The 21,629-nt window shown below is 45.5% G+C and overlaps 1 protein-coding gene across 1 annotated transcript; it reads left to right on the top strand.

Annotated features, from left to right (window-relative positions):
* Window positions 1–1,717: 1,717 nt before the first annotated feature.
* csnk1e (casein kinase 1, epsilon) lies at window positions 1,718–20,840 on the top strand (the record flags this gene model as incomplete). Its single annotated transcript, XM_083634738.1, has 9 exons — window positions 1,718–1,793; window positions 4,314–4,424; window positions 5,787–5,935; window positions 9,740–9,968; window positions 11,775–11,945; window positions 13,754–13,902; window positions 14,553–14,745; window positions 19,671–19,810; window positions 20,808–20,840. 9 exons carry the CDS (start codon window positions 1,718–1,720, stop codon window positions 20,838–20,840), a joined length of 1,251 nt encoding a protein of 416 aa, XP_083490864.1.
* Window positions 20,841–21,629: the final 789 nt, after the last annotated feature.

Here is a 21,629-nt window from a genome sequence, read left to right as displayed (position 1 = left end):
TATTGGTGTGTGTATATGTGTGGTATTGGTGTGTGTATATGTGTGTTATTGGTGTGTGTATATGTGTGTTATTGGTGTGTATGTGTGTGTGTGTGTGTGTGTGTGTGTGTGTGTGTGTGTGTGTGTGTGTGTGTGTGTGTGTGTGTGTGTGTGTGTGTGTGTGTGTTTTTGGTGTGTATGTATCAGGGTGAGAATTTTGTCATTTTAGGGGCAAGGCCATGTGGCCTTCGGCATCGCGATTTTTTCAAGGCACAAAGGCCATTGCTCTATATTGACATCATGAAGAGTGATTTTTCTGAAATGTGTGTTAAAATGAGCTAATTACACATCCTTTGCATAGAGAAACTGAGACCACTGATGCTTTTAAAGCAGCTGACAGTAGCAGGCTGGTAGCAGTGCACTGCCAAGGTGGCCGTAGGGATCTCAGGGCATCACGGCCAGAGGGAGGGGCAACGCAGGCCATGGCCTCCATGTAATTCCCACCCTGGTATATGTGTATATGTGTGTTATTGGTGTGTATGTGTGTATGTGTGTTATTGGTGTGTGTGTGTGTGTGTGTGTGTGTGTGTGTGTGTGTGTGTGTGTGTGTGTGTGTGTGTGTGTGTGTGTGTGTGTGTGTGTGTGTGTGTGTGTGTGTTATTGGTGTGTATGTGTATGTGTGTTATTGCTGGTGTGTATTTAGGCCTACACTGTATTATGTCTTGCCTACAGTGAAGACAACATGATTTCACTCATGTCAAACTTGCATTCAATGTCAAACGTGTAATGCATTCACTTGGGGGGGACTGACCTGTTTTTCCCAAATTAAAAATTTAATTATCTCAGAAAAACAGAGCAGAAGTGTTTGTTTTTTAATTAAAACCTCTCAGAATTCTGAGATAATTATCTTGTTAATTCAGAAAAAAACTCAAGTGACTGAATTATGCTTTTTCTATGTTTAATATGAAACACCTATTACTCATTATGCCTTGGACAGATAGAACCTCAGCGAGGAAGCAGGAGGAAAGTGTGACTCATTCTAATTTTAACCAGGGGACTCGGTGAGAAATTGTGAGTTTGCGCAAATCCTCTGCACACAGGTGTGTTGAAAAAGCATGTGAGGGGCTGATCTGACCCCCTCACAGCCCTGAATAAATCATGTGACACAGTTATAGACACAGTTATTTGGTCTGCCCTCACCTGCTCCCCTACACTTCATACACACGTTGTTATAGCCTGGGTAAACCCAGCCCCCAGTGACCTGCTCTCAGACAGACCCTGCTCACTAGTCACAAGGTAGTGACTGAGAACAGGTCTGAGAGCAGGTCACGTGGGGGCTGGGTTTACCCAGGCTAACGTTGTTATACTCTGCCCTCACCTGCTCCCCTACACTTCATACACATGCTGTTATACTCTGCCCTCACCTGCTCCCCTACACTTCATACACACGCTGTTATACTCTGCCCTCACCTGCTCCCCTACACTTCATACACATGCTGTTATACTCTGCCCTCACCTGTTCCCCTATACACTTACCCACGTCAGAAAACACTTCATCAATTTTCTTTTCTTCCTCTGAGCTTCCAGTTTCTTTTTCCCCACCATACAGCAGCACCAAGGGCCCGGAGCTGAGTTGGACCTGGACAGCTTTGCACCACAGCTCCTCCATGGATCAGTACAGTGATGATGACAGCTTGTGTTTGTTTGCCCCGTCAGTGAGTTGAAAAGCCCAGCAGTCATGGAGTTGAGGGTGGGGAACAAGTACCGCCTCGGGAGGAAGATAGGGAGTGGATCCTTTGGAGACATTTACCTCGGTGAGATTTTTTGGGCTATTTTGGGTTTGTGTTGTGAAATGCATCCATACATTGTGAACACTAGGGGCTCTATCTTCCCAACGGCGGTACTTTTGCGTTAGCGCCCGTTTTGCGCTGGAATAGCGCTGCGCAAAGCCCTAATTGTGGGTGTGTCGGCCCGCTGCGCTTCACGTCATCTCGGCGCACATCTCCGTATAGGCGTGTTTATGCCCAAAAGCATTGTGGAGGTGTGGTCATGCCCATGAAACCACAGCGTCATGTCAGCAGCTTCCTCCTTCACTGAGAGGGACTAGAGTGAGAGAGAGAGAAAGAATGAGAGAGAAAAGATAGCCTAGATGGGGAGAGGGAGGGACTGAGGGAGAGAGAGGGAGAGAGAGATGTGAGGCTGTCATGCATAGAAATCAAATAACGTGCTCATGCCCACCTGTGAATCACCTGTGTATTATTGCCATTTCACATGCTGTAAAAGGGCTGCTACCCAAACGTCTGTATGCTTATCCCTTTCTATCTCTCTTCTATCTCCGCTGCGGTAATATACTGCATGCGTAATTACGCAGCATACTGAGAGCCGGGATGAGTGATGCTGTTCTTTTTGAAGAAGTTGAATTTCGTTCCATCAGCACACATTTTATTAATCAGCTATTTTCTATTAGTTTCTATTAATATATATACATCGAATCCCATCATTGTCCCCTTGGCGCACATAAAGACACATGCTTCCGTCACTGTCTGCTTGATGGCGAGAGGGACTTCAGCTGCCATCCGCGCTGTGGAGAAGCTGGTCTTACATGCGTGCAATTGCAGGGAAAGAGGTTACTGTACTGGCCAGACACAGGTGTTGTGCGAAAAAATGATGCGTTTTGAATTGGATTAGGGGAACAAGGGTCCAGGCCCGCGGGAAGTAGGGGTGCTGCAGGTGCTGCAGCACCCCCTAGATTTTTTCCAAAAAAAAAAAAAAAAAATTTTTTTTTTTTTACAAATGTAATTAAAAATATTTTGCAGTGCACTATGTTCCTTTCTTGTTTAAGAATGTTTCGGGAAATGAAAATGTAGCCTATTTAAATAGAATTATCAACAATAACAATCAAGGAAGTTACATGCTTGTAGGCTAGAGAAGAAGAAGAAGCGCGCATGCACGCACATGTTGTGTTGAACCAACCAACAACCAATACGAATTGTTTAATCTGGCAATAAAGAAATGTGAACTTGACATGCTATTTTAATAGCCTACTGAAAAATGCACCTCCCACTATACAGCAAAGAGAGGAGTCAATGTTTCTTGATATATGCCATTCAGATCAGAATAATTAGTCTAGTCATTAAGTTTGCTGATAATATTTCTATCATGTTAAGTCTGTGTCATGTTAACTGGTGTATTCAGAGCAAATAGGGAGATATAGAGCATTATCATCATGCTATATATCTCCCTCTTTGCTCTGAATGAGTGAGAAAAGGAGAAAATACTGAATAATTACATCACAACAGTATCCTAATGTTGATTTAAAATGAGATATTCCTCTAAATATGGCAAAAAAATGTAAAAAAAAAACGCCCACATTTTTTTCGGCGGGGCCCTTGCGGGCCCCACCGAGAGTCCCTTCCTCCCAGCACCCCCTGCTTAAAATGACTTCCAGCGGCCCTGCAAGGGTCTTGGGCGGGTCGGGAGTCTGTGTGCGGCGGGTGCTGGAGGGGGGTCTCCCCCGAGAAGGTGGGAGCTGGACGGGTATGCAGGCTTGGTGGTGGGGTGGGTGTGGGTCGGTGCCCTGGGTGTTTTGCCCTGGCAGCTTGGCACAACACCGTCACAACTTTCTCAAAAGCAATCTATTGTTACCTCACACCACAGACGTGTATGGTTGGGAATTATGTAACCTAATAAAACCATGACAAACGAATTCTCATTTTTAAATCAAGGTGTGTTTTTTCTGCAATGTAGGCTATAGTTGAAAATCAACGTGGCATTCCGAGGAGAGAAGAGTGTGTGCAAGCGCGAGTGGAGAGTGACATCCATGCTGTGCGTAAATGGATCCAAGCAAGGATTTCCTGCACTGCACGATGATGTGGAGACTGTCTGCGCTCAGGCGTACGTCTGCGTTTGCGCTAAGACCAGCTATTTCCTGGCGTTAAAATTGAGAGCACCCAAGGCGATTACTTCTAACAAATTGCGCTGGAACGCCTATTTTGGAACGGGCAACGCCCAGACCTCTCTTTGCGCTCAGAACATACCGACGGTATCTTGCCAGAGCGCTAAATGACACTTGCGCGAGACAGGTGATAGGCTAGAGGCCCACGGCCCACGCCTACACCTGCGTCATCCCAGCGCAAAACTGGACGGTGGAGGCAGACGATAGCTTAAGACGCTGGGAAGATAGCAATAAGAGGCGCGCAAACGCAGCGCAAACGATAGCACCGTACGACGAAAGGGCCCTAGATCTCTTATCTCTTACATTTGCAAGCTTAAAGAGATCCCTGTTGTGTTGAAGAGATTGGTGCACTGTAGCTGTGTGGTATTGCTGTCTTCAGGTGCTAACATCGCTACAGGAGAGGAAGTGGCCATCAAGCTGGAATGTGTGAAGACCAAACACCCACAGCTCCACATCGAGAGCAAGTTCTACAAGATGATGCAGGGTGGAGGTGAGAGGGGTTAACTGAGCCATGTTGAGGGGTAAAATGATGGAGATGGAGGTGAGAGGGGTTAACTGAGCAGTGTTGAGGGGTAAAATGATGCAGGGTGGAGGTGAGAGGGGTTAACTGAGGGGTGTTGAGGGGTAAAATGATGCAGGGTGGAGGTGAGAGGGGTTAACTGAGGGGTGTTGAGGGGTAAAATGATGCAGGGTGGAGGTGAGAGGGGTTAACTGAGCAGTGTTGAGGGGTAAAATGATGCAGGGTGGAGGTGAGAGGGGTTAACTGAGGGGTGTTGAGGGGTAAAATGATGCAGGGTGGAGGTGAGAGGGGTTAACTGAGGGGTGTTGAGGGGTAAAATGATGCAGGGTGGAGGTGAGAGGGGTTACCTGAGGGGTGTTGAGGGGTAAAATGATACAGGGTGGAGGTGAGAGGGGTTAACTGAGGGGTGTTGAGGGGTAAAATGATACAGGGTGGAGGTGAGAGGGGTTAACTGAGGGGTGTTGAGGGGTAAAATGATACAGGGTGGAGGTGAGAGGGGTTAACTGAGCCGTGTTGAGGGGTAAAATGACGCAGGGTGGAGGTGAGAGGGGTTAACTGAGCAGTGTTGAGGGGTAAAATGACGCAGGGTGGAGGTGAGAGGGGGTAACTGAGCAGTGTTGAGGGGTAAAATGATGCAGGGTGGAGGTGAGAGGGGTTAACTGAGGGGTGTTGAGGGACTATTATGCACCTTGAAGTTAGTTAGTTTGGGGGCATTAAGTGGCATTCTGGAACATTGAGCGTAGTTGAAGGGTGTTGAGGGACATTTAAGGGTATGGACGGCGCATTGAGGTGCGTTTAGTGGTAGTGGGGTACGTTGAGTAACCTTGCGAGGCAGCTGGATTCGCAAAGTCACAACTGCATGAAATCCATCTTGTCTCACTCCAAGCTATTGGTTTAACTCCGTCCCAGCAGTGGGCCGGACCAATCAGTGTCCAGAGGCAGCTCTGGGTGGGATTTAGGTGTGCCGCCTGCGAGAAGCGAGCCCGTGACAGACGGTAATAGACAGGTGGCTCATCCAATCACCTGTCAGGTATTTTTTGAAAATGCCTGCGCTTTTCCAAACTGTTTCCAAAGACAAAGACGCAGATGGTTCTGTGTAACAAACCATTTGGCAGCAGTTTTACTTTGAGATGTTGGTTGTTAAAAATGAAACTAATTTGATTTGACAGCAAACAAACACAGTTATATATTGCAGTGAAAACACAGCACATCAATGAAAACGGGTGATGTATTGTTTTTCTACATAATTAAGCAATAGGCAAACAAGTTTCCTCTAACCCTCCCCCCTCCCGCCCCTCCTCCCCCCTCCCGCCCCCTCCTCTCTCTCTCCAGTGGGAATCCCGTCCATCAAGTGGTGCGGAGCGGAGGGCGACTACAACGTGATGGTGATGGAGCTGCTGGGGCCCAGTCTGGAGGACCTGTTCAACTTCTGCTCCCGCAAGTTCAGCCTGAAAACTGTCCTGCTGCTCGCAGACCAGATGGTGAGACAGATCAATCACACCCTAAAAACCCAAAGCTTCCTCAAAGATTCCTCTGAGATCCTGTCAGAGCCAATAACACTTTATGGAAAAAGAAACAAGGGTTCCTCTATTCATGGGTTTCAACGTTTTCAACGTTTTTGTTGTGGTCCATCTTGAGGACCGAATGCTGCACACAACTTTTGAGTACCGTTGGGAGGACTGTTCAAAACATGCCCTCTTTGAATTTTAACTGCTCTTTGACACTTTTTATTTAATTTTTTTTTTTATTTACTCTTATTGAGCTTTTTGATACATTTTGCACTTTTGGAGAAATTGCAGTTTAAGTTATACTTTTCTCAAACCTTACAATGGGATCAGGCACGTAGCTACCATTGAGGACTACTTTTTTGTTGTTTTTTTTTTTTTTTTTAAATAGCCCCGGCCCCCAGATCTATTCATCTGTCATTGATGTTCTAATGTGACAGTTGATCAGAAATGCAACAATTTGCTTCCTCTGTGTGTGCTATAGAAGGAAGAGAGATAACTCACCACAACATTCAGATTTTGCGTTGAGGCTAGATTGAGGCTAGACTTTGGGGACAGTTCTATTGAAGTGAATGGGTAAGTAACTCCCCTGTAAGTGATGTTTGTGTAGATGGCCCATTGTATTTAATTGAGCAGTATTCTGCCATGTGACCTGTATGCAGAATATAAATTATATTATATTGGGAGACATTTATTTTTTGTATCATTTTAAAGCAACAGCACAGTAAAGAGGATATTAATCTAACATGATGTCTGTAGTTCTTTATATATCTAGCCTCTTAATTTTGCTCTCAAAGTGCACCAGATTGAAGCATTTTACTTTAAAATGGACAACATTTTTTATCCAGGGGGGCACAGCCCCCCCTGGGCCCCACACGTCACGCTAAAATGATCTCGGTATTTCTCAAACCCTGGCTATGGGCCTGAATGGGATCCTATGGATCCAGCCTTGAGTGCGTGAGGTCACAATTCACTCTAATGGCTCGTACACACTACCAGTCGTCAGTCTCTGTTCTTTTCACACTACACAACTTACTGTTTTGTAATCAGGAGTCTTTGGGTAGTTGTGATATGACTGAGCTGAGACAGGGGATCACACATTACAAGAGATTTCACCAGGAGAATCCCCAAACGCAGTCTCACTGACTTACATCAAGTAAGCGAAGGGCCACACATTGGAGATTATGGGCTCTATTGCATCGGCCTATAAACTGCGTTTAGTGCCAGCCAGGCACAGCCCAGATTAGTAGGTGTGGACCAGTGCACTTGATATCTTGGTGTCGGCGCAACAGGTGGCCTTAATCATTATAACCACGCCTTTTAAGCGTAAAATTATGCACTATCTGCTCATTGGGGAACTGCAGTAAACGAATCACATGCTTCACTTTTCAGCTCCAATTCCACGGAGCGATCCAGTCCGGCTTCAGAAAAGCCGAGGGCTCTGATCTCCCCCCCTCCCTTTTATCCCCTCTGTCTGTCTCCATATATAGGCTATTATTCCATATTATTCTCAAACCAATCTAACAGCAGTTTAAATACTGCAAGCATGTAAATACACTACACTATAGCAAGATCAAAGTGAAAAGAATGTCCTAAACACATCAGCTAGAAAAATATAGCCTATCCCTATGATGATTAGATTGGTGAAAGTTTGTCCAGAAAGATATAGTTTTGCTACCTTTTCTTCTCCTCTGCTGCACAGGTAGGATGATGCACATAAATATAGCCTACATTATGTAAAGTCATTGCATAAATGTGTTTTTATTGTAAAACTAAAATGTGAAGTAGAGCCAATTTATTGGAGCGGACATCACAGTAGGACATGCCAGTAGAACCGCGTTACACTGTCACTCATCTAAATCACGTTAAATCTACAAGGGATATATATAGCCCCAAAATGACATATATGTTTCACATAGGGTGGTGTTTTCATTTCGATGTTTTATTTGCTCCAATATTGAAATGTTCTACAATTGCAGGTTGTGTTCACATTACACATTATTTAGATCTACCTTTATATCTATTTCGGCTCATTTGGTTGCTATTTATTAGCGAAATGGATTAGCCCAATGCATGCTGGGAGATTTCACGTGTGACTGTTGCAGGGACGCCAGGCAGTGAATGTTTGGCCAGAATGATCTCGTTTTCTCTCGCCTTCACTGCACAGGTAGGATGATGCAACACCCTCTGAATGTCACGGGCTCAAAACTGTCATGTTAGAAAAAACGGTCATGTTGTTACACTATGTACGGTATAACAACTTCTTCTTTCTATCGGACTTGTGTTGTGTCTGTCTGAGCGAGGGAGTCAGAGAGAGAGAGAACCGGCAAACTTTTTTTCAAGTATTGTGCCTGTCAGACTGATGAGCAAGAGAGAGAGGGAGTGACACAGAGAAGGGCGACAGAGGAGAGGCAGAGGAGCGCTCCGCGCAATCGGCGCACTGAATAGGCCTGGTTTTCAAAAGCGCAAAGCGCTAAATTAACGGCAGGTGGGAAGATATCATTAGGCCGGTATTTAAGGCCGAAACGCCCATTCTCGCCCATTCTGGGACTGTGCCACGCCTATTTCGCGTAAAGCGCATTTGGGGGCCTAAAGCCATGTTGATATCTTCCCGAAGGCCTGTGGGAGAATAGGGCCCTATACCTGCCAACACTGGAGTCTCCCTATTTTTAACTCTCTCTCCCATTGTGATTGGTAATTTCTTATTAATCTCCTGATATAATAGTGATACAAATCCAATGGCTGTAGCAGATGAGATTTTGGAACATAATTCTGCCTTTTATTGAGTTTTTGGGGGTCGTTTTGCTTTTCTTTTAGGACCTTGGGGGCTGGATTGAGATGGTCTAGGGGCCAGGTCGAGGTCCGGCCCTGGGGCCGCATTTTGCCCATGTGTGTTCTAAACACACAAACATCTATGATTCATTCTACAAAATTGCTATATATAACTATTATTTCACTCCTCCGCCAAGGAGGCTATGTTTTCAGTGCCGTCTGTTTGTTTGTCTGTTTATTAGCAGGATTATGGAAAAACTACTGGGCCGATTTTCATGAAACTTGGTGGGAGGGTGCAGCATGGGCCAAGGAAGAACCCATTACATTTTCGCAAAATTTGCATATCGCAGACAGAACTGTTGGTATTGGCGGAGGTTTGCACTCTCTGAGTGCACTTCTAAATGAGTGTAAAATGTAGAAAAGTAAATACTTCAGTAAAGCGTATGTAAGTAAAAGTAAAATGACTGATGACTTATCTTACCTTTACTTAACACACCTGAAAGGTGTATTAGATCAGTGATTGCCAGCCAGGGGTACGTGACTACGCGTACTGCTCGTGGGTACTGGAGCAGCATGCAGGGGGGTACATGGAAGTCATTTCATAAGTCCATTGCTAAAATGGTACATGTGCGCCGCAGGTGTCAACTATGACACTACAAAACTGCACGCAAACCAGCTAGCTAGCATTAGCAAAGATGGATGGATGGCTCAAAAACATCCAGATGCTGTCACTTCAGATTCAGCTTTAGGGGAGCTCGGTGGCAAAAAGAAAAGAGAGGCCATGGCAGTTCAGTGAAAAATATGTTTTGTATGGATTTACTTGTATGTCTGCAGATAAAAGATTAATATTAGTTTAATAGAACAAATGTAGGAGAATCATTCTAAGTGAGTGATACTATTGGCATGGCAAAACAGCTCAAGGGCTACATAAGACGAAAAGAGTTGGGGAGCACTGTGTTAGATTACGCAATGCTCCTTTAAAAGCGACTCACCGTCTGTCCGATGCAGATCAGCAGGATCGAGTACATCCACTCCAAGAACTTCATCCACAGAGATGTGAAGCCCGACAACTTCCTCATGGGGCTGGGCAAGAAGGGCAACCTGGTCTACATCATTGACTTTGGCCTGGCCAAGAAGTACCGGGACGCGCGCACGCACCAGCACATCCCCTACCGCGAGAACAAGAACCTGACCGGCACCGCCCGCTACGCCTCCATCAACACACACCTGGGCATCGGTGAGGCGTGTGTGTGTGTGTGTGTGTGTGTGTGTGTGTGTGTGTGTCTGTCTGTCTGTCTATCTGCCTGTCTGTCTGTCTGTCTGTCTGTCTGTGTCTGTCTGTCTGTCTGTCTGTGTGTGTGTGTGTGTGTGTGTGTGTGTGTGTGTGTGTGTGTGTGTGTCTGTCTGTCTGTCTGTCTGTCTGTCTGTCTGTCCTGTCTGTTGGTGTCTGTCTGTCTGTCTGTCTGTCTGTCTGTCTGTCTGTCTGTCTGTGTGTGTCTGTCTGTCTGTCTGTCTGTCTGTCTGTCTGTGTCTGTCTGTGTGTGTGTGTGTGTGTGTGTGTGTGTGTGTGTGTGTGTGTGTGTGTGTGTGTGTGTGTGTCTGTCTGTCTGTCTGTCTGTCTGTCTGTCTGTCTGTCTGTCTGTGTGTGTCTGTCTGCCTGTCTGTGTATCTGTCTGTGTCTATGAGTGAATGAGTGAGCAGAATTGTGTTCGGCCACAGCTATGCCATTTTACTTGCGATCGTGCTGAAGTGTAAAGCGCACTCCTGCGGGTCACCTGACCTAACGGAGCGGGATTTTTGAATGAGGTCATTAGGGCAGATTAATTGCCGAATGCGCAGATTAATGAGCGAACTTGGCCTTGCTGCACAATGGCATGAATTAGCCGGGCGGAGTGGAGCCAGTCAGGCTCCAGACCAGAGCCATTGAGATAGTTGAGGACTCAGAGCTGACCGAGCTCCAGGGAGAGAATCGAATCGTTGCAGTTCTTTGTATGTTGCCTACCTTAAACATGAAACATGTTTGTGTATCTGTTGGTGGGCTAATTTTGACTATTTCTATGACATTTATGGGCCTTGGGAATGCGGAAATGTCTGTCCCACTGCCTGGCCAGCCTGCCAGCACAGTCCATACGGGTTGGGTGTGCAGAGAATGCAACATTTACACTATATATATACAGTAGTATACACTGCACGGGTATTCTGCTAGTTTGATAAATAACTGCCTTGGAAATTATCCCAAAAAATGCCACGAAACATATTTCACAAGATTTCCAAATATTGTTAAAAAAGAAAAGAAAAGAGAAGTTAATTTCCTACCCTGGTCCTCACTAAGACAGTACAGATGGCAGAAGGCTGAAATTTGGCATGGAGGTTGTGTGTGTGTGTGTGTGTGTGTGTGTGTGTGTGTGTGTGTGTGTGTGTGTGTGTGTGTGTGTGTGTGTGTGTGTGTGTGTGTGTGTGTGTGTGTGTGTGTGTGTGTGTGTGTGTGTGTGTGTGTGTGTTCTTCTAACCCGATTTTGGCTTGTGTGTGTCTTCCAAAGTCAATACACTTGACTTTTTTGCATATATTGATCAAGACTGGAGAACTGCTGCAGCCTTCATTTTCCTTTCCTTTCCCTCTGTCCCTCCCCCCTCTCTCTCTCTCCCTCCCCCCCTCTCTCTCTCTCTCCCTCCCCCTCTCTCTCTCTCTCTCTCCCTCCCCCCTCTCTCTCTCTCTCTCTCTCTCTCCCTCTCACTCTCTCTCTCCCTCCCCCTCTCTCTCTCTCCCTCCCCCTCTCACTCTCTCTCTCCCCCCCTCTCTCTCTCCCTCCCCCCCTCACTCTCTCTCTCCCTCGCTCTCACTCTCTCCCCCCTCTCACTCTCTCTCCCTGCCCCCTCTCTCTCCCCCCCTCCCCCCTCTCTCTCCCTTCCCCCTCTCACTCTCTCTCTCCCTCCCCCTCTCTCTCCCTCCCTCCCCCTCTCACTCTCTCTCTCCCTCCCCCTCTCTCTCCCTCCATCCCCCCCCCCTCTCTCTCCCTCCCCCCCCCCCCCTCTCTCTCTACAGAACAGTCCAGGCGGGATGACCTGGAGTCTCTGGGTTACGTCCTCATGTACTTCAACCTGGGCTCTCTGCCCTGGCAGGGCCTGAAGGCCGCCACCAAGAGACAGAAGTACGAACGCATCAGCGAGAAGAAGATGTCTACGCCCATCGAGGTGCTGTGTAAGGGATACCCATGTGAGTAAGCAGACCGGAACACATCAGACTGTAGTGATGGGAGTCTGATGGCTGCTGCAGCAGATAGTAGCAAGATGCAATAAAGACAAAAAAGAACATGAATAAGAATAGAGCAAAAGGGGAGCTGCTAAACACCATCACAACCCATCACAACCAGAGGTGTGACCAAGTCAACTTCGCTGTCCCAAGTCAGTCTCAAGTCTTGAGGCACAAGTCTCAAGTCAAGTCGGGGTTAAGCCTGCTCCAGAGCAGGGCCAGCTAGCCGGGGCTGAAGTCGGCGTTAGCTCACTTTGGAGTGGGCCAGGGTTTCTTAGCCCTGGGCTAACAGCTCTCTTAGCCCCAGGCTAAGGTCGTGTTCACACCAGCCTTGTTTAGTCCGGTTTATCTGAACCTTCCTCTTTGGTGCAGTCCGTAAGGGTTGCTGTGAACGACAGTAGAGTAAGACAGGGCAGACTAGGCTGTAGATTAGCTAGACTCCTTGTGTGCTAGTTAGTTCAGGTTCATGGTTAGAGTAGTCAGATTGTCTGAGCTGCTTCTCATTTGGCCTGGCCGCTCTGCTGCTGGATCCAGTGTGCCGCTGCAGCGAGATGGCCGGGTGGATTGAGTAGCTGCTGTATATTCTATCTGTTCTGCTCTCCTCTTCCCGGCTTCCCCTGCTCCCCCCCACCTCCTCCCTTTCCCTGCTCTCTCCTCCCCCACATTCCAGCCCTCTCTTTCCCTGCTCCCTCCCCACCTTCTTCCTTTCCCTGCCCCCCCCCCCCCACACACACACACATTCCCCTGTTCCCTGTTTTTACTGTCCCTTTTACTATTCATGACCATATAATAAATAGACCACAAATAAACTTGACTTGACCCGTGCGCTGCAGCTGTTCATAATTATGCACGGAGAGATAGAGGGACAGAGAGATAGACAGTGGGTGTGTGTGAAAGAGCTCTGTTCAGATAGCCTACATTCAGGTTTACACCCCCCATCACACACACACACACACACACACACACACACACACACACACACAATCGCTTATGAATGCCAAATATGCATCCTACAACGATGCACACAATAATAATTAGACTACATATGTATATGTAGGCTATTGATAATTAACTAGGCTATAATAAAATAATTATAATTTCAGCCGTCAAAAAAACTACTCAGAAAATACACCAATCTACCAGATTTTGGCACTATAACAGCCCATTTTACGTTTTGGCCCTATGTGGCCCAATGTATTACCACTACTACTACTACTACTATTACTACTACTACTACTACTGCTACCACCACTACTTAATAACTAATGAGAGTAGATGAATTAAAGTGAGAGTAGATGATGAGATGAGTAGATGGAAGATTTGGTTTCCTCGTGGACAGTAACATCGGTGCCGCTGCTCTATGGACCAGTTCATTGCTTTCATGTAACTTAGCTTTGAATTTGTGGGCTTCTACAGTATTGTATTGTATCATATGATATGATAAATAGTATCATATGTATTGTATCATATGATATGATATATAGTATCTATGTATTGTATTGTATCATATGATATGATATAGTATCATGTATTGTATCATATGATATGATATATAGTATCTATGTATTGTATTGTATCATATATGATATAGTATCATTGTATTGTATCATATATGATATACAGTATCTATGTATTGTATTGTATCATATGATATATAGTATCATACGTTTTTTCTTCCCATACGGCTTGACACTGCAACTTACCTGTCTGTGTTCACCTCCCAGCTGAGTTTTCCACCTACCTGAACTTACCTGTCTGTGTTCACCTCCCAGCTGAGTTCTCCACCTACCTGAACTTCTGTCGCTCGCTGCGGTTCGACGACAAGCCAGACTACTCGTACCTGAGGCAGCTGTTCAGGAACCTGTTCCACCGACAAGGCTTCTCCTACGACTATGTGTTTGACTGGAACATGCTCAAGTTTGTGAGTGGCTTGTCTAGAATTCACTCCTGTCACACTCAAACTGTCCTGCACAATGTGAACAGTGATAGTTAACCAGCATGACACCATGAGAGTAATACTTTTTCAAAAAGTTCACATGCGTTCACATCATGTAAGGGTGCGTTCACATCATGTAAGGGTGCGTTCACATCATGTAAGGGTACGTTCACATGCGTTCATTCACATCATGTAAATCAGGACCACAATGGTCAAGATAAAGTGTAAGGACTTTATTGTGATATCCTTGATGAGTTATTTGATACTGTATGTCTGTTGGTGTATTGTATTTGTTTAATTTGTCGAATAAATAAATTAATTCATTCATTCATTCATCAGATTTGTTTTCTAATAAACAAAGCTACTATATGACTTTCCTTTTGAAGCCCTCGTTCAGCCTGATTTTCCATTTTGGATCAGAGCAAAGAAAACAAACCATTTGTGATGAGATTCCTGATGCTTTCTAGCTTAGAAACGAGCGGGACAGCACAGCAGGGAGAATTGGCCAAGTAGAATTGGGGAGAAAATTGTAGAAAAAGGAGAGCCTCCAAACACCTTTGTGACTGGAGATAATCTGCCTGTATCTAGAGAAAGTGGGTGGACACTTACATCTTGACCCTCCCTCTGTGTTTCAGGGAGCCAGCAGGACAGCAGAGGATGGAGAAAGAGAGAGACGGGAGGGGAAAGAGGGGGAGGAGCGAGCAGGAGGAGGCCAGAGAGGAGGCGGAGGCCGGGCGATGCCTCCCGTGCCGAACCCCGCCAACAGGGTCAGGAACGGACCGGACCAAGCTGCCGCCAACGCGTCCTCCCGCGGTGTCCAGCCGTCAGGTCAGTCCAGTCAGACACACAGGAAGTGTGGGAACATAGTCAGACACACAGGAAGCGTGGAAACAGTCAGACACACAGGAAGTGTGGAAACATAGTCAGACACACAGGAAGTGTGGGAACATAGTCAGACACACAGGAAGTGTGGGAACATAGTCAGACACACAGGAAGCGTGGAAACAGTCAGACACACAGGAAGTGTGGGAACATAGTCAGACACACAGGAAGCGTGGAAACAGTCAGACACACAGGAAGCGTGGGAACATAGTCAGACAGACAGGAAGTATGGAAACATAGTCAGACAGACAGGAAGTATGGAAACATAGTCAGACAGACAGGAAGTATGGAAACATAGTCAGACAGACAGGAAGTATGGAAACATAGTCAGACAGACAGGAAGTGTGGGAACATAGTCAGACACACAGGAAGTATGGAAACATAGTCAGACACACAGGAAGCATGGGAACATAGTCAGACACAGGAAGTGTGGGAACATAGTCAGACACACAGGAAGTGTGGGAACATAGTCAGACACAGGAAGTGTGGGAACATAGTCAGACACAGGAAGTGTGGGAACATAGTCAGACACACAGGAAGTGTGGGAACATAGTCAGACAGACAGGAAGTGTGGGAACATAGTCAGACACACAGGAAGTGTGGGAACATAGTCAGACACACAGGAAGTGTGGAAACATAGTCAGACACACAGGAAGTGTGGGAACATAGTCAGACACACAGAAGTGTGGGAACATAGTCAGACACACAGGAAGTGTGGAAACATAGTCAGACACACAGGAAGTGTGGGAACATAGTCAGACACAGGAAGTGTGGGAACATAGTCAGACACAGGAAGTGTGGGAACATAATCAGACACACAGGAAGTGTGGGAACATAGTCAGACACACAGGAAGCGTGGGAACATAGTCAGACACAGGAAGTGTGGGAAAATAGTCAGACACACAGGAAGTGTGGGAACATAGTCAGACACAGGAAGTGTGGGAACTGTAGCGGAAAAACCCCTAGAGCTGACCTTTCAGGTCGCTTATGGAATATTTTAAAATATCCAAACTATATTAACGTAATAATATAGCCTGAGCGATACCAAAATATTATCTCCTCACACACTTTTGATGCCTGAGGAGAAAAACCCTCATCCGGTATACGAGAGTTCCCTACAAGCCACCATATATTACGTCCCTCCAGGTCCTGACCTTATAACCCTTTATATTTAGACTCCGGCTTCTCTAATCTAGCTCGAATCGGTCAGACGTGGTTTTCCACTTTTACTAGCCTATGGAAGCTCCGGAGTTCAGAGTATATAGTTAATCTTTCTATCGATAAATTTATCATTCACAGATAGTAGGGGTTAATCACTCTTCTTTTTATACCCGCTGATTCACACAACAAATATTCTTCGATTAGCAATCACCAGTATTTAGACCAGAGCTCTGTTTTGTCAGGATTAAAACTCAAACACAAACCCCGGCTACGATAACCACTTCCAGCCGTGTCAGACTTAAAAAGTCTGTCACCAACCGGTCCCAGCTATCCAGGGCACTCTCTCCTGCTTAAGCACAATTGTTACAAAAGCAATCACACGCCTTAGAGAGATGTTCTACCTTAAACCGGGCGGAAAAATGCTACGTCCATTTTTCCACTGCGACTAGTCACCCTCATTACATTCAACACACTCAAGGGAGGGGGTCACGCTTAGCGTGTGCCCGCGGCCCTTATTGGGCCAGGTATTATACCCAAGGCTAAAAGGTGCCTCTGGTGGAAATACTCACTGCTCTTGAAGCGAGGAGAACCTCAAAATGGTACCGGCAGGAAAAAGGAGTGAAAATAGGTTTAAAAAAATATTTATTTCAAAATCAAAAAATAAAAGTTTTACAAGATATAAAACAAAGTTTTTCGTTCAAGACAAGAAGTCCTAAAATATGAAAAAGCTCTGAAGCAGTCTTCCCAAGGAGTGTTCCAAAAAGTGATCAAGAATGATGAATTGTCTCTCTGTGTGGCTCTCCCATATTTATACAGGCTTCACCCCGTCCCAATATGCTAAAACCCTCCCCATACATGAGGCCGGCTTCCCATGAGCTCATTTTGATCAGATGATGGCTGGAGCAGGTGTTCAGCTCTGGCTTTCTGCCTACTAGTAAGCTAGTTAGGGGTTTTTCTGGTTATAATGACTAATTGCCCCCCTCCCAGAGAAATGTGACTTGTTTCATCCAATAGCCAGCCCGGGATTTATAACTCCACCTATTCTGAGGTTTCTTAAGTTCATCCATCTCTCCGGGGACCTTGGTGTACATAGCTAATATGGCCTTGACCTTAATTGACACACGTCACTCCCCCTGTTATCTGACAGGTCGCATCATTACTCTTCGTGCAGCGGGGGAATACAATGGACTCTCTCACAAACAGCGCAAAGCAACGATACATTTTCTTTAAAAAAGTGTGGGCAGGTGTTCGGTAGACCCGTATAAGGGCCTTGTGGACTGCTCTGTTTATCCGCCCCTCCTCTACCTACTTTGAACAACAGAAGATAAGGGTAAACAAAGAAATACAAAGGCTAAACAAACAGTGTAGTTTCTCAAAAAACATTACCTAAGCAAGCATATACTCTTAAATTGTGTGCTAGGTCGCTCCGCATAGGTGCCCCCCCATCTCACCATCCCCCCTCCTCTGGTTGTACACCTAGAGGTTGGACAGTAGATGAAAAGCACCCTAGCAAAGCGCCCAGGCAAGAACCATGATCTCATCCTTACAGCATCTCTTGCACCCACTAACGCTGAAAACGAAAGTGACCTCAAGTAACCTCTTTCCTCTTCCCGCACTTGGCAAGAAGGGGAACCCACTGTCCGTTCTCAGAGCAGAGCAGAGCAGAGCAGAGCAGCAAAGCAGTTCTAATGCCATTTTTTTGACTTGAAATACATCTCCCCCAGCTGAACAGTAATAGGCCACAGTGTTTGGAGCAGATATAAACCAATACAGCATGATATTCGAAGGTTATTATATAAAAGCCAATGCTATACTTTTAGCCCAATTTTTATAAGCAAACATAGCACGAATAGCACACCAGAATAAAATAAGTAATTGTATTGGAACAAAAGGATAAACAAGCCCGGTTATATCTCTTCTTCTCATGTACCAAATAAGTGTAGGGCGCATTGATTTAAACTAAACTTTGGACCATAACAAGCGTTTAACGAGTTAGCATATAAAAGCAGTACCAAGGGCCTACTATAGTAACCCCAATATCACAAATCTCTACAGAACATAGTCAGACACACAGGAAGTGTGGGAACATAGTCAGACACACAGGAAGTGTGGGAACATAGTCAGACACAGGAAGTGTGGGAACATAGTCAGACACACAGGAAGTGTGGGAACATAGTCAGACACAGGAAGTGTGGGAACATAGGGGTGGAAGCAAAGGCCACCTCTGAAAGACGGCAGGCTCTTTAAACCTGCTCCTTGATGCTGGTGCTGGTGCTGGTGCTGGTATATCAGTCCATGCTCACATCAAATGTTGCAATAGCAACGTTGGTCCACAGTGCAAAACGGTGTAGGTTTGGTGGAGCTGCTAACTGGAAGATGTTCATTAAGAGGACTAGCAGTCAGTTAAAGGTCAAATCCTGGGTCCTAGAAAATGGGACAGCATAGCAAAGTTTGTGTGCTTTAGAGCCGACCGATATATCGGTTTGCCGATATTATCGGCCGATATTGGCCGATAACCAATTGTAAATTGTAAATTCTTACAGTTTTTAGTATTGTCATTAATTTTGTAGCTTTGTAACTTTATGTTCTTTGTTGATTTGACTTGTCTGTCTGAGACCAAGGACCACAATGGAAACAAGTATTTGACTTGATTGTGTTTTATCCTTGATGTTGTTTCTGAGAGGCGTGTCCTCTGAGAGGCGTGTCCTCTGAGAGGCGTGTTCTCTCCTCATGTTTTCTTTTGACCAAAACTTCTAATCAAATCAAATCAAACAACGGCTATAAGATTGTTAGATGGCCTTGATGTTTTTTGGCCTCTTCTTTCACGTGTATGTGTATCAACACTTATACCGCATTCATGACAACTCAGACTCAACACGGAACCTCCGCCTCGGAAATATTTGCGTTCGGTGGCGGAGGGCAGTTTGATTCCCAGCGTTTCCCAGTCTACATTTCTACCATAAAATCACAGCGGAGAACTGTGGTCTGCGGTGTCCAAGTGCAAATGTTTACGGCTTCCGCCACCCCCGGCCACAGTTCGCCTAACCCAAACCACAACCCTAACCTTTACCAAGTTGTTTTAGTTGCCTAACCTTTACCAAGTTGTTTTAGTTGCCTAACCTTAAGCAAGTTGTTTTAGTTGCCTAACCTTAACCAAGTTGTTTTAGTTGCCTAAACCTTAACCAAGTTGTTTTAGTTGCCTAACCTTAACCAAGCTGTTTTAATTGCCTAACCTTAACCAAGTTGTTTTAGTTGCCTAACCATAACCAAAGTTGTTTTATTTGCATAACGTTTTAAAATGTAACATTGGAAAGGCACGACATTCACAAATTAACTGATGTTTTGTTTCAAATTTACGTTGATTCTACATAATCCGTGGTTTGCAGAAACGTAAAATGCCAACGTTTTATTTTGGCAACTGGGTTGTAGGCAAAAAAAAACATCTAACAATTTGACTGCCGTTATTGTGAAACTACGTTTTGTTTGCGCTGTGGAGTGTGGACTAATGTTGCTATGACACAATCTGATGTGAGACAGTTTGGAAATATTCACAAACAATAATCCTTGACTGGAAGTCGAGGAAAAGTATAATTATTCGCGTCCTCAGCAGGGTTTTGGCTTACATATGGTGTGTGTGTGTGTGTGTGTGTGTGTGTGTGTGTGTGTGTGTGTGTGTGTGTGTGTGCGCGTGCGTGGGTGTGTGTGCGCAGGTAACCGCTCCCCCCAGGCGGCGTCCCGTGCCGAGCGAGAGAGAAAGGTGGCCATGCGGCTGCACCGTGGAGCGCCCGCCAACGTCTCCTCCTCTGACATCACCACACGGCTCGACCAATCACGTGTCACTGCATCACAGGTAGGTCAACAAAGACTGAGGTCCAGATTTACTGAGATTACGTTGCTAGGGTGATTTCAATGCAGTTGAGTTTTTTTGTCTTCTTCACTCAATAATTGGTTCATTTCAAGTTGTGAGACAAACAAGCCTGTAAAAGAGAGAAAAAAAGGAGGAGCAAATAGTCCAATCATCATCAATTCTAAAGCTGCATTCAGCAATGTCTTTGTGTTCAAATAAGTGTTAAATGGCTCTATATTCTGACAGCAATCACTGAAATAGAGTATTTGGTCAGTGACTTGAAACCCCCAACCCCCCACTGTCCTCTCTCTCTCTCTTCTGTAGTCCTGCAGGCAGGGCGGACGTATCTCCGCAACCATAACTCGCAGTACATACAGTATAGTCCTTTATAGGCATCGCGATCTGACCTTCCGTTTCCCAGGAAATGTCAACTTTTCTCTGATTGGATAGTTTGAGGTCGCCGCCAATTTTTATCTTGATCTTTTTGTAAATTAAGTCATGTTTATGGATCAACAGTCACCCCCCCTCCCCCACACACAAAAAAGAGGGTAGAAGGAGTCAGAGGGGTGGAGTAGAAGAGGTTAAAGGAATTCTTCTCAAGAATATATGATTGTATTGTTTTCTTCATAGCCACTTCATATGTTGAATAACATGATGATATGGTGGGATAATGACCGTGTTCAAACTAACGAAAGTGCTGTGAAAGCATGTGAACGAAGTCTTATACTATTGTGGGACTGAAAAATAATTTCGCAAGTTTGGCAGGTCTGCATGTGCCCCTTTTTAACATTGAGCACCTGCCCCTCTAAAGGTCTCTGCACGTCCCTGTCCTCCACTGATGGTGGATGGAGTTTCTGCATAAAAGACCAAACCGATGATCACACATGTATCACTCAGTGTTTGGATGGGGAAGTGTCCTTCTTCCCTCTCTGTCTCCTCCAGCCAGGTAGCCTCCTTCCCTCCTTGTCTCCTAACACTCTCATCTCCCCTCCACATGCAGGTCAGTGTGCCGTTTGAACATCTGGCCAAGTGAGCTCCTCCTGGCTGGCCTGCAGCTCACTGGCAGGTATGGACACGTCTACAGTACATGTCTACATGTCTACAGGGTTCCTATGTAGGTCTGGAAAGTCTGGAAGGGTCTGTCTGTTTACACTGACTTCAAGGCGGTTGAAATAATTTTTCGGGATGGTTCCGAATGTCATTCTGCTGCTGCTGTTGTTTTGGTAAAAGTAATGCAAAAGTAGTGTAATGAGTAACGAGTTACTCTACACAGAGAGTAATATTGTAAAGTAACTTATTACTTTCAAATGAAAGTAACTAGTAATATGTCGGATATTACATTTTGAAAGTAACTTGCCCAACACTGCATTATAATATCTCACTAGTATCATTTTTGCTCAACAATTGCTCAGGTGCTCAACTTCAGAGCGATGTGTGTGAGGCACGCTAGAAACGAGCCTGCAAAGCAGCTAATATTTCCAATCATATTGAACACCAGACAAAATCTTGAAAAGAAATCAAGGTCTGGATTTAGTTTGACTGACAATGTGAAGGAACCCTGAGTCTCATGTTTAGCCCACCACTGTTTTGTGGAAGGTGGGAAGTGACGTTTCTCTCTCTTGTTTCCTTGTTTATGCTTCAGCAGCTTCACCTACTTGGACGCTTGGATGAAAACATGAATGAATGGACGAAGAGAAAAGAAGCCAGAGTGCAGGCCTGCAGGCATCAGTGTCAGTATGTCAGGCCCTTTGAAGAGGCATCGAGGCATCAGTGTCAGTATGCTTTGTGAACACTGGTGACCAGAGATGGAAACCAGCAGGAG

This window comes from Poromitra crassiceps, assembly GCF_964638095.1.
Source record: "Poromitra crassiceps genome assembly, chromosome: 4".
Lineage (NCBI taxonomy): Eukaryota > Metazoa > Chordata > Actinopteri > Beryciformes > Melamphaidae > Poromitra > Poromitra crassiceps.
The sequence above is the reverse complement of the archived record's forward strand: the minus strand, read 5'-3'. Positions and strand labels throughout refer to the sequence as shown.